This window comes from Chinchilla lanigera, unplaced genomic scaffold, assembly GCF_000276665.1.
Source record: "Chinchilla lanigera isolate Chin_1 unplaced genomic scaffold, ChiLan1.0 scaffold00016, whole genome shotgun sequence".
Taxonomy (NCBI): Eukaryota; Metazoa; Chordata; class Mammalia; order Rodentia; family Chinchillidae; genus Chinchilla; species Chinchilla lanigera.
Genome location: NW_004955417.1, coordinates 15,241,457 through 15,254,028, shown reverse-complemented (window position 1 = coordinate 15,254,028; position 12,572 = coordinate 15,241,457). Strand labels below are relative to the sequence as shown.

Sequence of the window (12,572 nt, the reverse complement as noted above, 5' to 3'; positions counted from 1 at the left end):
ATGCCATGTCCAGGAGCCTTATAACCTCAATAAATATAAATATCATAGGCCATGATGTGAGCTAAACTAATAATATTAGCAAGAAGGGAAATCAGGGTAGGGGATTTAGAGGAGCGGGAGAAGAGAAGGAAGGGGATTAAGAAAAGAAGCAAGACGTAGTGTGTTCATACACCCACTCCCCAAGATGACTGTAAAATGCAGGTACTGCAAACATGTACTAATTTTGAAAAAGTTTAAAAAATAAGGGGACAAAGACTTTAGGATACAATAGAAACAAGTCTTAAAACTATGTTAAGAATTTTCAATAAAATAAAACCTTTGAAAAAACTTTAAAAATACGGAAAACTTAACAAATGCTATGAGTTAAAGAGAGTACTTGGGAGGTTTTTGTAGCACTCTTGCAATTTGGGGGGCTTAAAATTTCAAAGTAAAAAGTTTCAAATAAAATGATGGCTAAATATAGACACTTTCAGACAAAAGCTGAGAGACTTGTTTGCACTAGATTCGCACTGCAGGAAATACTAAAAACGTTCCCAGGGCCGAACAGAAATGGTCCCAGATGGGAGCCTGCGTGTGCAGAAAGAAGAAGAATTCTGGGAGTGGTAAGACTTCAAACTGCACTCGCAGGCTTGTAATTCAGTATGATAGAATAAGCACATGTGTCGAGCCGCTCTCCCTCCCAGCTCCTAATATTTACTGTAAGAGCTAAAGTTATAAATCCACAAAAGTAGAGGGCATCGGCTGAACAGAAACTTCCAACCAATTTCTGGAGAATGACAGTGGGGGATGGAGCAGGCATTGTACGAGGAAGCTGAGAGGACGAACCCACACCTGAAAGAGTGCATGGCGGACACTGTCGCAGAGGAAACAACAGCTACCTCTCAGCCACCCCGTGAGAGGCTTAGGATGCAGAATTTCCAGATACTGGAGCTAAAAACGGAGACTGACTGGAAAGTCCACGGGCAGAATGTGCAGCACAGAGGTCTCTGCAGAGAAAGCTGCACTGAGAAGGGGCAGAGATTGATTGAACTATGGATTTTATTTGAAAAGAAGTGTCTGGTAAGAGGCGGGGCAGTGAGCCTGTGAGTTAGTCCCAGTCTGTGCACAGCACAGTTCTGATTTATAAGGACCAGTCTCTGTTCCCTGCCTGCCCATCAGAGGTGGTGTATGCTGCCGTGACGCACAGCTGACGGTGACCTTTCATATTCATTGCCTCATTCTTAAATGTGGGTGGGAAAAAAAAAAAACAAACAAACAAACAAATCTAGAGACACAAGTGTGAAATATTCAGAAAAAAAAGAGACCCAAATATATGCAAACAAAAATGATTCCTTAGGACACAGAGTTGATTTATAGGGAAAAGAACTTGTAAAAATATGTAGTTTGGCTCCCTAAATAAATATATATATATATATATCTTGGTAGCTAGGCAAATAGAGATACAGCTCTATACAGCTATCCCAAAAAACAAAAATACAATGCTACGGGGGACGATTCAGGAAAAGAAAGAAACGTAAACATTAAAAATAAGATTACCAAAGTTCATGATTCCCCACATTTCTTTGTACAAATACTTTTCAAAGGATGTTTTAGCAAGCAAAACACGATAGAACTATGCAGTTTCAAATAGCTTTCTTTCCACATGGAGAAGAAAATAAGATGTGTCCTTTGGGATCATTGTAAATTCACCATCTCAGAGAAACCAGCTCTAGGACACACAGTTCTGCTTTTCTCCAGCCTCTAGGAAGAGGCAGCCCTGGGTGACATCGACCGGCTGGGCCCCTGCAGGCAGCGATCACTGGGTCTGCATGGTCAAACTGTTGTTCCCTGTCGTACCCAGGCCTGCTGTGGTAGAAATGTGATACCTTCTCCAAAATAGTTTCAGTAGGTCCTCTGGGAAAAAGGAACAATTTTTTTTCTTTTTCTACATTTTTCACATTGCAATTTCAAGGACATGCCATTGGGTATCATTGTTTGCCACCAAAGAGGGAAGACAGCTAAAGAATTTAATACTATTGTCATTTTTTTGAAAATGAGCAGAGGTGGCCTGCGCCTGTAATCCTTCCATTGGACAAGGTCCTGGGCGGCTTCCGAAGCTCAGATAAGCAATCTAACCCCCTATTACCCACACAATAGGTTTGGCAGCTTCTCGGAATCTTCTCACTGGAAAAAAAATTTTAAGGGCTACTCAGTAGCCCTTTTAATTTTAAGGCACTGGAAAGGTTTTATTAGATAGACATTCAAAAGTACACTCTTGGGCTGGGGGTATAGCTCAGCAGCACAATGCTTGCCTAGCAAGCACAGGGTCCTGAGTTTGAATTCCAGTACCAAAAAAAAAAACAAAAAAAAACCAGTACACACTCAAAACAGAAAACAGAGCATACATCTTGGAGAGAAAGGCACATTTATACTTCAGTTTAGTAGTGGAAACACCAGGAAAGGTGACTCACTTCCCCAAAAAAGGGTACTAGCCCATTTTATAGTTTCCTTGTGTATAGTTTCTTTTGTCTTATCTGGCTTTCTGAGACAGGGTTTTGTTAAGTAGTTCAGGTTTGCCTTGAACTCACTAAATAGCCCAGGGTGGCAATACTCCTGCTTCAGCCTCCTGAGTGCTAGGATTACAAGTGTGTATAACAACACCTGGCTTTTTGAAAAAAATAATATATAGGTAACTTACACGTTTTAGATTCTCTCAACCTGTTCTTTTATCGAAGGGTCAGGTTCATGTTCTTTACTTTCTCACTTAAGCCAATTAATGGGCTTTCTGTGTTCCTGAGGGACTCCGGGTGTGATGGCCTGGAAGGAAAAGAACCTATGTGTAAGCAAGGGGATACTGATGATCCACCTTGGGTGACTTCACTTGAGGCCCAAAGTTCCTGTCTTCTTCAAAGTATGATTTTTATTTATGATTTCTGTGTCTGCTTTCTACCCATCTTTTATTTCTTCTATTGTGCCTCAAGCAAGCACACTTGTTGCTGGGTGTTGGGGTGCCGGAGTCTTCTCCTGGAGGGGATTTCTGAGTTCCTTTTATCCTGAGCCAAGAATTGGTGAAGCCAAGTGCAACTGGTAGCAAAGTTTCAGTTAGGATAGGAAAAGACACAGGCTCTACAGAGTGAGTTTGGGCCACACACAGGAGGAGGAGGAGCACATCCTACAGTACGAGAATGGGCCACCATGGAGAGAGGGCACAGCGGCAAAAGCTCAGTGTAGACTGTCCTTTATGTATGGCCCATGCCTCAGGCTGATGGCAAGTCTAGGCCATTATGGAAAACTTGTTCAAGCTCTTGTGGGAAGTCCAGATGCAGGGCTTTGGGAACTGTTCTGCTCCTGTGTCCTGGGATTTTATAATTAACAGGGCACAATTACTCCCCAGCCAGCTTTGCCACACCCTAATTTCCTGTCTCACTCTGGGAGTCTGAGACAGGAAGGCTGCAACTTGGAACCCAACTAGGGCAATTTAGCAAGACCCTTTTGTCAAAAATAAAAACAAAAATAAAGGGCTGGGGGTGTAGATCAGTGTGAGGGACCTAAATTCAATCCCTGGACTCAATCCTCAATTCAGTCCAGGGGGGAAAATGACAACAGCATTTAACACATGAAATGAGGCATGTAATCTTTGTATCTATTAGTAATTAATAGAATAACTAAGAAAATGATTTGGGAGAAACCCTGGAAGGGGAGTAAGAGTGTTACCAGGGTTGGGGTGCTGGAGTCTCCTTTTGGAGCAGGTTTCTATGCTCTTTCTGTCCTGAGCAAAGAATTGGTCAAGTCAAGCACACATGGTAGCAAAGTTTTCTTAAATGTGGGAAAAGGAAAAGCTTCTGCTGAGCGAGTTTGGGCCAAGCAGAAGTAGGAAAAGAAATGTGTTCTACAGGGCTGGGGATATGGTTCACAGGCACAAGCGCCTGCCTGGCAAGCACAAGGTCCTGAGTTTGATTTTCGGTACCAAGAGAAAAAAAAAAAAATACAACCTACAGTGTGAGGGTGGGGCCAGCTATGCAAGAGGACACGGTGGCCAAAACTCAATGCGGACTGTGCAGTATTGTGCGTCTGCTGCGGTGCAATTTTAAGGGCTAATGGCCACTGCACTTAAAAAAAAAAAAAAAGCACAGAAAGGGTTTGTTAGGCAGAAATTTAAAGGTAAACATTTACCTTTACACTTACAATTACCTTCCAGGAGAGAGAGGCGCTCTACAGTTTGGAGTTAGGACTATTAAGGTGGTTTTGGTGGAAATCTGTGGAATTTTTGAAGCTCTAGGAGCTTACCTCTTAGGTCTTGGGAAAAGCCTGGCTCCCCCGCAGGAAGATAAAAGCCTAGTCTTAGGGGACAGCCCTCTACAGGTGGAAAGAGGATCCCACGCAGATCAAAGAAGCTATGGTATTTGCAAGTAAAAAGGGAATGGCTAAACTATTTGCAGGTGAAGGGGAACTGACCAGGCTTACTGTGTTCTGGGAGAAAGCAGAAACAGACACACAAAATTTAAAACGGACTTGTGTTCTGAGGCTGCAGCTTTCACTTTTTCGTTGTTGTTCTTTGAGTTAGGATTTCACTGTGTAGCCACTGCTGGTCTCAAACTCTTGGCAGTCTTCCTGCCTCAACCTCCCACAGGCTGGGGTTACAGACGCGTGCCACCATGCCCAGCTTAATCTTCATTTTTTTTTTGTCTTTTTGAGACAGGGTCTCCCTATGCAGTTCAGGCTGGCCTTGAGCTCACTTTGTAGCCCAGGCTGGTCTCAAACTCGCAGTGATCCTCCTGCCTCAGCCTCCTGAGTGCTAGGATTATAGGTAATCTTTACTTTTAAAATCATGATTTTTGCTTATCTCCTTTCTCCTTATCTTTATTTCTAAACTACCTTACTCTCAGCCCCGAAGACTTTGACCCCTTATTCTTAGTGGGAGCAGAAGGGACAAACATGTGCCTTCTTGTAATGGCTTCAGGCTGAGGGAGGGTGGTGACCCTGCCTAGCCAGAGATCAGAAGTCCCCCTTAAAGGACCAAGGAAGATGGGTTTTGCTGTTCGATCCTCCTTTAATAGTCTAGAACAGAGAGAAAGAACCATGTAAAACAAGCAGAAATCAGACATTAAAAGTAGAATATGGATTAATAGTGGCTCTAAAAAATGTTTACCTAAGTAACAGCATACAGGCTCTCCCTATTTGTCAAAGAAATCTGGTGTTCTCTTATTTTAATTATAATAATGGTAAGCCAGGCATGGTGGTGCATACCTATAATCCCAGCCCTGGAAGATCACTGTGAATTTGAGGCAGGGCCTAGGCTACATCGTGGATTTAACACCTGCCTGCACTACATAGCAAACTCTGCCTGCAAAAAAACAAAAACAAAAAATCCAATGGCAAGGGAATACATTAAATTTAAAAACCTTGGGTTGCAAGCATAATTCATTCCAGAAACAAACTTATAACCCAAAGCACTTGTATATCTAAGTGAATTTTCTCATATGAAATAATGGAAACTCAGATGATTTGTTCCACAACCCCAAAATATTCATATAAAAATGATTATGATATAGGGAAAGAAACTCCCAACTTGCTAGATGCCCGAAATGCAGAATTCATGTTCCTCAAAATTGAGGCATGTATTCAGGGAACAACAGAGATTAAGAGTAGGATGAATTTACTGAGAGAAAGAAAGCTTCTGTCTAAGAGGGACAGAAGGGGGCTCAGAAAATGGATTGCCCCCAACTCACTTTACAGGGGAGGCTTTATAGAGGTGGGTACAAAATTATGATCAACCGAGAAGATTACAAGTAAAAACATTTAGGTAATATTGCTCCAATAGTACCAAGGGCATATGGCTGATATCATTAACTTTGGTCTATAGTCTATAATCATGGACTTCATTTTAATCTTACCCCTAGCCTTAGTCTTAGAGGGTGGGAGAGGACAGGCGGGAGAGGATGGGCCATCCCTAATGAGATATGGGAAATCTCGAAAGGGTGGCACTGCTAATCTCAAACTCCCATTTATCCTTTAGGGAAGTATGTAAATCTAGCCACTGTGACTGTAATCTTCTTTGGCTATGTCTCCAACCACTGTTCTCATGGGTTCTCGTCTTCTGAACTGACTCCTTCCAGGGTCTGGCCCTGTCTGACTGCCTACAATGTTTCTACCTAACTTAGCTGTTTATAATAATTACAATACTGTAATATAATACAAAATATCAAGAAAATACAAGATATAAAGAAAAACAAGTAAACTAACCTGCACTTAATCTTTAACAACCTTTGTGGCTGGTGTAAGGGAGACAAGAGAGAGGAGGGTTGTTACTATGTAGAACAACATTTAATATCATTAATAGAATCACTGCTCTCTATTGGCTCAATGGAAACCTTTTCTTTTTTGTGCAGCTTTAGCAATCTACCCATCCAATGACACTTGCTTTTGTCTCCTTTTGAGGATTTTGCAGAAATGTCACATGGTATCATCCTTAAACCAGTTCATTACTCCCACTAGTGCAGCCTTATTCCAGCGGTGGTTTGCTACAAAATTTTGCACTGTTTCCCACATTTTACATATCTTCCTAATCTCATTTGAAGTGAGGGATCTCTCCACCTTCTATTCATTCTACTCAGCGGATGAGATCTTCTCCATAACCTCTTGCCACTGGGAGACAATTACCCATAATCCTACAGTGAGAAAGAGAGAGATAGAGACAGAGACAGAGACGGAGACAGAGAGAGGAGAGAGAGGAGAGAGAAGAGAGAGGAGAGAGGAGAGAGAGACAGAGAGAGACAGAAAAGGGGAGAGAAAGAGAACCATTGGCTCAGTCATGGCTCATGTGGCATTCAGCATGATAATGTAGTATTAAGACAGGGCTCATCTATTTAAAATTTCCTAGAAATGTTTGGTTGTCTTGCAGAACACTCACAGAAAAAAGTTACTCATAATCCAGGGTTTTATAGAATCTATGTTTTATGACCATTGAATCATAAAAATTTTTACTATAGGGCTTAGAATCTGTACCTGGCCTCTGTTTTGTGAACCTGAAGACCTTTTACAGTGAGTGGCTCTACATAATAAACACATCAAGTCTGGAGTAGGTAACAAAATGAGTTCATATCTCAAAGGTAACAAAGTTTAGCTAGAATACTTACGTTGCCATGTTTATTCCATAGGCACACCCACGCAAGAAGCTAAATTTTTAACCAATGGGTGGATGAAAGTACATTACGATAATGGAAAGGACACATTTTGGGACTAGATAGTGCTGGCAATACTTACAGGTGCAGCTGGAGACTGCCCCTGGGGGCTGGGGCAGTGTCTGGAGGCCCTTTTTATGTGTAGTGTAGCTTCTGCTGTGAAACATTGCTACTACTTTAATTAAAAGTGTTTGGTTATACTTTCCTAGTGAGTATTTAAGACCAAGTCAAACCAAGACCTGTGTTAATCAAAATTAAACTACCTCTCCCTACATATTTACCAAGGACAGTCAAGGCTCCTCAGGTGTTACTTCATTTTTACTTTTATTTTTATTTTTATCTTGAGACAGGGTCTCACTATGCGGTTCAGGCCTTGAGCTCACTTTGTAGCCCAAACTGGCTTCAAACTCTCAGTGATCCTCCTGCCTCAGCCTCCCAAGAGCTGGGATTATAGGCGTGAGTCACCATGCCCGGCTTCCTCAGGTGTTACTACTAGGGCCATGTGTGGAGCCGCTTAGCTCCTCATTTTATTTATTTATTTATTTTTATTTTTAATTTTTTTTGTTTTTCTCCGGTACCGGAACCGAACTCACGAACTTGTGCTTGCCAGGCAGGCGCTTTTGCCGCTGAGCTAAATCCCCAGCCCCACCTCCTCATTTTAAATAATCACAAAAATTTCAAGGAGAACCATAGGTGGTGGCACATGCCTATAATCCCAGCACTTGGGAGGCTGAGACAGGAAGATTGCTATGAGTTTGAAGATTACTAGCCACTAGTAACAGCTAGTTTGGGCAACATAGTGAGTTCAAGACCAGCCTGAAGTACTTCACAAGACCCTGTCTCTATCAAATCAAATTAAATCAAATCAAATCAAATCAAATCAAATCAAGTCAAATCAAATCAGATAAAAGCATATCATGTCATATCAAATCAAATCAAGGGGAAAAAAGAGGGAGAACAATAAATTTGAAAGAGATGTAAAAGATACCAGCCTTTTGTAGTGTGTGGCTTTTATTTGCTTCTTAATTCAGACAGTTGAAAAAAAGCATTTAGAAACCTGAATATTGGATATTTGATGATAGGGACTATTGCTATTTAAGATATTATAATGTAGTTATATTTTAGAGGCAGCTAATGAAACAGTTACTGATGAAATTATATGAAATCTGAAATTGGTTCCAAAGTCATCAGTGAGGGTCCGTGGGGAGTTTTGATGGAACAAAGGTGTTTGGGGTTTGACTGTTGTCCCTGCTGAGAGATGGGGCCTTTTTTTATTTTCTCAATTGTGTATATATCTGAAATTTTGCTTTTTTTTGAGACTAAGTCTCACTTTGTCATTCAGGCTAGCCTTGAGCTAACTATCTACCCCAGGCTGGCCTCAACCTCATGGAGATCCTTCTGCCCCAGCCTCCCGAGTGTTGAAATTACAGGTGCAGGCCAGCACATCAGGCTGAAATTTTGCAAACTTAAAGTTATAAAAAATGTTAAATGACACAATGAAAAAGTTATTCCCTTTTCAACACTTCTCCAACACATCTGACCAGAGTAAGAGGGGAATTGTTAATCTTTTTTATAAAGTGAGAGTGGGAAATTTTAACTGGAAATTCATAAATATGTTTGGTTTTCAAGTGATCTAGCTCAAGTTTAGTAATGATATGACATTCTTAAAATTATTTAAAATATATTGTATACTTTTTTTTTGTTTTCTGGTTCAGACTGGTGTTGAACTCACTATGTAGTCCAGGCTGGCTTGGAACTTATAGTGGCCCTCCTGCCTCAGCTTCCTGAGTGCTATAGGATCATAGATGTGTACAACCACACCCGGCTATATTGTTTAATTTATGATGTATAATTTGTACATCATGTGCACTTGCCTTGTCCTTCTCTCCAGAGTAGCTTTTATTTGCATGTGAGCTGAGAGTAGAAGCCAGGCCTTGTACATTCTATGCAACTGGCCTACCATACCCCAGCCCTGCAGTGACTTCTGTTCTGGTATCAAAGGAGACGAGATGCCAGGTCTACGGTGTTTATGTACCCGGAACACCATGATTTCCTGAGCTCTCCGTACTGTGCCCTGGCGTCAGCTCCTGAAGGCTCCCTTTTCTCCTTTACATCTGTCTTCCACCTCCACGGGGTCTGCAGTGCACTCTCAGAGCCCATCCCCACAGGGAGACCATGGGAACTTTTAGGATGCTCTACACGCTTGCTTCTTAAAATGAGGTCTGTGCATAGCCTCATCAGCAGGCAGCTGGTTAGAAGCGCAGAGCTCAGGGTCACTGTGGCCTGGGCTGGAATCTGCTTGACATTGCAGTGTGCATGTGTGATGCTACAGCACCTCCCAAAATGGACCCAAGCCTCTCTCTGCCACCCGTGGAGCTGTTCTCCTCCGCCTAATTATATTTCCTTGAGTAGGGAACTACATCTATTTTAGATTTAGTGATTACCCACTCTGTATAACCATGCTTTTTTGGTGGACTTAGTTGATGATTAGGTAAAAATTTCTCTTTCCTTAGGATTATAAGTGAAAAGCTATGGCTTTTCAGGTTATTTGTGTACTGTGAGACTAAAATAGTTTCAATAGCCAGGTTGGTGGCACACGCCTGTAATCCCAGCACTTGGGAGGCTGAGGCAGGAGAATTGTTGCGAGTTTGAGATCAGCCTGGGCTACAAAGTGAGCTCAAGGGCAGCCTGAACTGCATAGTGAGACTGTCTCAAAAAGACAATAAAAAAAAAAATTTCAATAGGGTGACCACCCCGAGGACAGTGTGTACAGAAAGCTCTTCCTCCTAGGTAAATTGTGGAGGCGTGAACAGTGTGGAAGCCCTTGTTAGCCCCTCAAAGTATTAATGGATACATTGATATTTTAAAAATCATCCAAGTTTTGCTATGTGTGGTGATGTACACCCAGAACTTGGGAGGCTGAAGCAGGAGGACTACCATGAATGAGTTCAAGGCCTAGGCTACATAGTAAGTTCAAGGTCAGTATGAACTTCTATCAAGACCTTATCTCAAAAGACCAAATATAAATAAATAAATGGACACTTTTAAAAAAAATGTATGGTAAGCAAATAATAGTATAGGGCTATTCCAGTAGTTGAAGGTTAGAAAAATGCCGAGTTAGGCTTTATTTATTAGTTTTTTGAGACAGAAGTCTCAGTATGTAGTTCAGCCTCACCTTGAACTATGTAGCTCAGGCTGGCCTCAAACCCATGGTGATCCTCTTGCCTTAGCCTCCTGAGTGTTGGGATTACAGGTGTGTGCCACCATTCCTGGAGGCTTTTTGCTCTAATATAGAACATGGGTTCAAATGAGATTGCCAAAGTCTCACCCTTCCAATGTAAAAGGATCCTTTTTCCGTACAGTCTTTCTTTACACCTGCTTTATTTTTTTCCAATGCTCTTATCACCACCTAATGTATCTTTGTTTATTTTCTGCCTTTTCCTGCAGGCCCACTGGAATGTAAGCTTCATGAGGGTAGATTTCTAATGTCATTGGTTTCCCAGAACAGTCCTTGCACATCAGAGGGTCACCATACTCTCTGGCCCCCCCAGATCTGCAAGACACTTACTCCATTCCACTTTAATTCCTCCACCAAAAGAGACCCTTGACTGCCCCCCCCCACTTGTCCAAGGGGTTGGGTGACACTGTTGGGTGCTCTTGGGTAAAATGCCCAACTGGAATAAGATTTGGCTGTTCAAGAACCACATGGAAGTGGGGAAGGGTTGATTTCCTGCAAAGACAATTGCTACTGAAAGAAGGAATGTGTGCAGGAAAAGAACAGAGGGAGGAATACATATTCATGATGACTATTTACCATTTAATTTGCACTACAACCAGTAAATGGGCACCACTTTAGAGGAGAAAATAGACTTAGAAGGTTAAAACATTTGCTAGCTAGAAGGTGGTGAGTTGAGACTCAAATCCAGGTCTGTTGGGCTCTAGAACCAATTTCACAGGTACGACATCTCTTTACCCATACCAAATTCTATTCGTGTGTCACCTTCAGTCATTCACCGTGGATTTACTGAGATATCACCTGTGCTTCTCTACTCAACCAGTGTTCCTAAACAACCACTTAGTACTCCACGCAGGCCAGGCCCTGTGCCCTGAGGGTCTGCCTTTGTTCCATTCTCCCAACCAGTGTCTCTCATACTTCTCCCCACTTCCCAGGCCTCTGTTACATTTCTTCCATCGCTTCCAAGTCTTCCCTGAAGACTCACCTGATGCTTTTAGCACACGGAAATCTCTGTGAACTCTGAAACTTACTAGTATTCAGGCCAGAGTTTGGGGAGGGATGGAAAGAAATTGGGAACACATTACCACCCATACAAATCCCATGTACACTTTTTTGACTGAGTAAACTCTGACAGGAGGCCTGAAAAAGTGTCACTGAGGTCCAAAACCACTTCTCTCAATTAGTACCTCTCTGTGTAGCCAAAAGGGTCTCAAGAGTGTCTGTTAACAAGTTGAGGACAAAGACTCTGACCTAAGTGCTCCTCCTTGAAGATCTGTCCTCTTGTATAACAGAGCCAAGCACACAGTAGATGCATGATCAAAGTGTGTTGAATCAACTGAGCGTGGTGGCCCACACCTGTAATCCCAGCACTACGGAGGCTGATGAGTTCAAGGCCAGCCTTAAAAACAAACAAACAAACAAACAAACAAACGAAATTGAATTTGTATTGAGCACCTTTTGTGTTCCAAAGTATCTTCTATGGTGTGCTTACTCAATTGACAAAATCCAGACTATTTCCGTAAAAACTAAGCTGGGCACCCCGAAGTCACAAGAACTTTCTTCTTTACACTTTTTACCGATTTCCTTTTGCCTTCTCTCAAAACACTTAATTTTTATTTAAGAACACAACACAAATACCCCTCCTATTAAAACTGCTACCGCTGCATGAACTTGGTATTAATCTATGTGTGTTTCATCTGGGCTCCTAAAAGGTGGCTTTTTCACCCAAACCAAACGGTTATTCAAGTCAGGGTAGTTACAATGAAAATGTTACTTCATATATATAGTTTGGGCAGTCTTTGGCCCAGGAAGATTTCTGCTGCATTTGTACAGTACATTAAGCTTTTCTCATATATTAAAATATTAAATATATTTCAAGTCCTTAATAATTCAAAACAAATCTGTGAACGGTGCGAGGAAGAGTTGTGGTCTTTTTTTTCCCCCTTTTTAGCTTGAGGAACCTAGCCTGTGAACGAGCGCGTCAGGACCCTTTTGAACGCCTTCGGCTACCGTCATTACGTCATCTCCTACACGCTTTTTGTGCGTCTGCGCGCTGCTGGAACACAGTTCTGGTCTCCGTTGCCCGGGAAGGACGTTGGTGTTGGGGTGAGTCGGGGTCGCGTTTGTTTTGCACTCTGGGGTCTCACAACTGCCGCCTCTTGCACTTTGCGTATTTC

General features: G+C 42.0%; 2 protein-coding genes across 2 annotated transcripts in view; both read left to right on the top strand.

Annotated features, from left to right (window-relative positions):
• Positions 1-786: 786 nt before the first annotated feature.
• On the top strand, positions 787-12,572 carry LOC106148183 (the record flags this gene model as incomplete). The annotated part of the gene is given in 3 exon segments (XM_013512703.1): positions 787-1,059; positions 6,969-7,020; positions 12,313-12,572. Coding segments are annotated over 3 exon segments (585 nt in total), but the record flags the coding sequence as incomplete, so codon positions are not given.
• Positions 12,419-12,572, top strand: part of LOC102014046 (cytochrome c oxidase subunit 6C) — an 11,049-nt gene continuing 10,895 nt past the window's right edge. The window contains exon 1 of the mRNA XM_005381859.2: positions 12,419-12,501. The gene's annotated coding sequence lies outside the window, so the exon portion shown is untranslated. The remainder of the gene's footprint in view (positions 12,502-12,572) is intronic.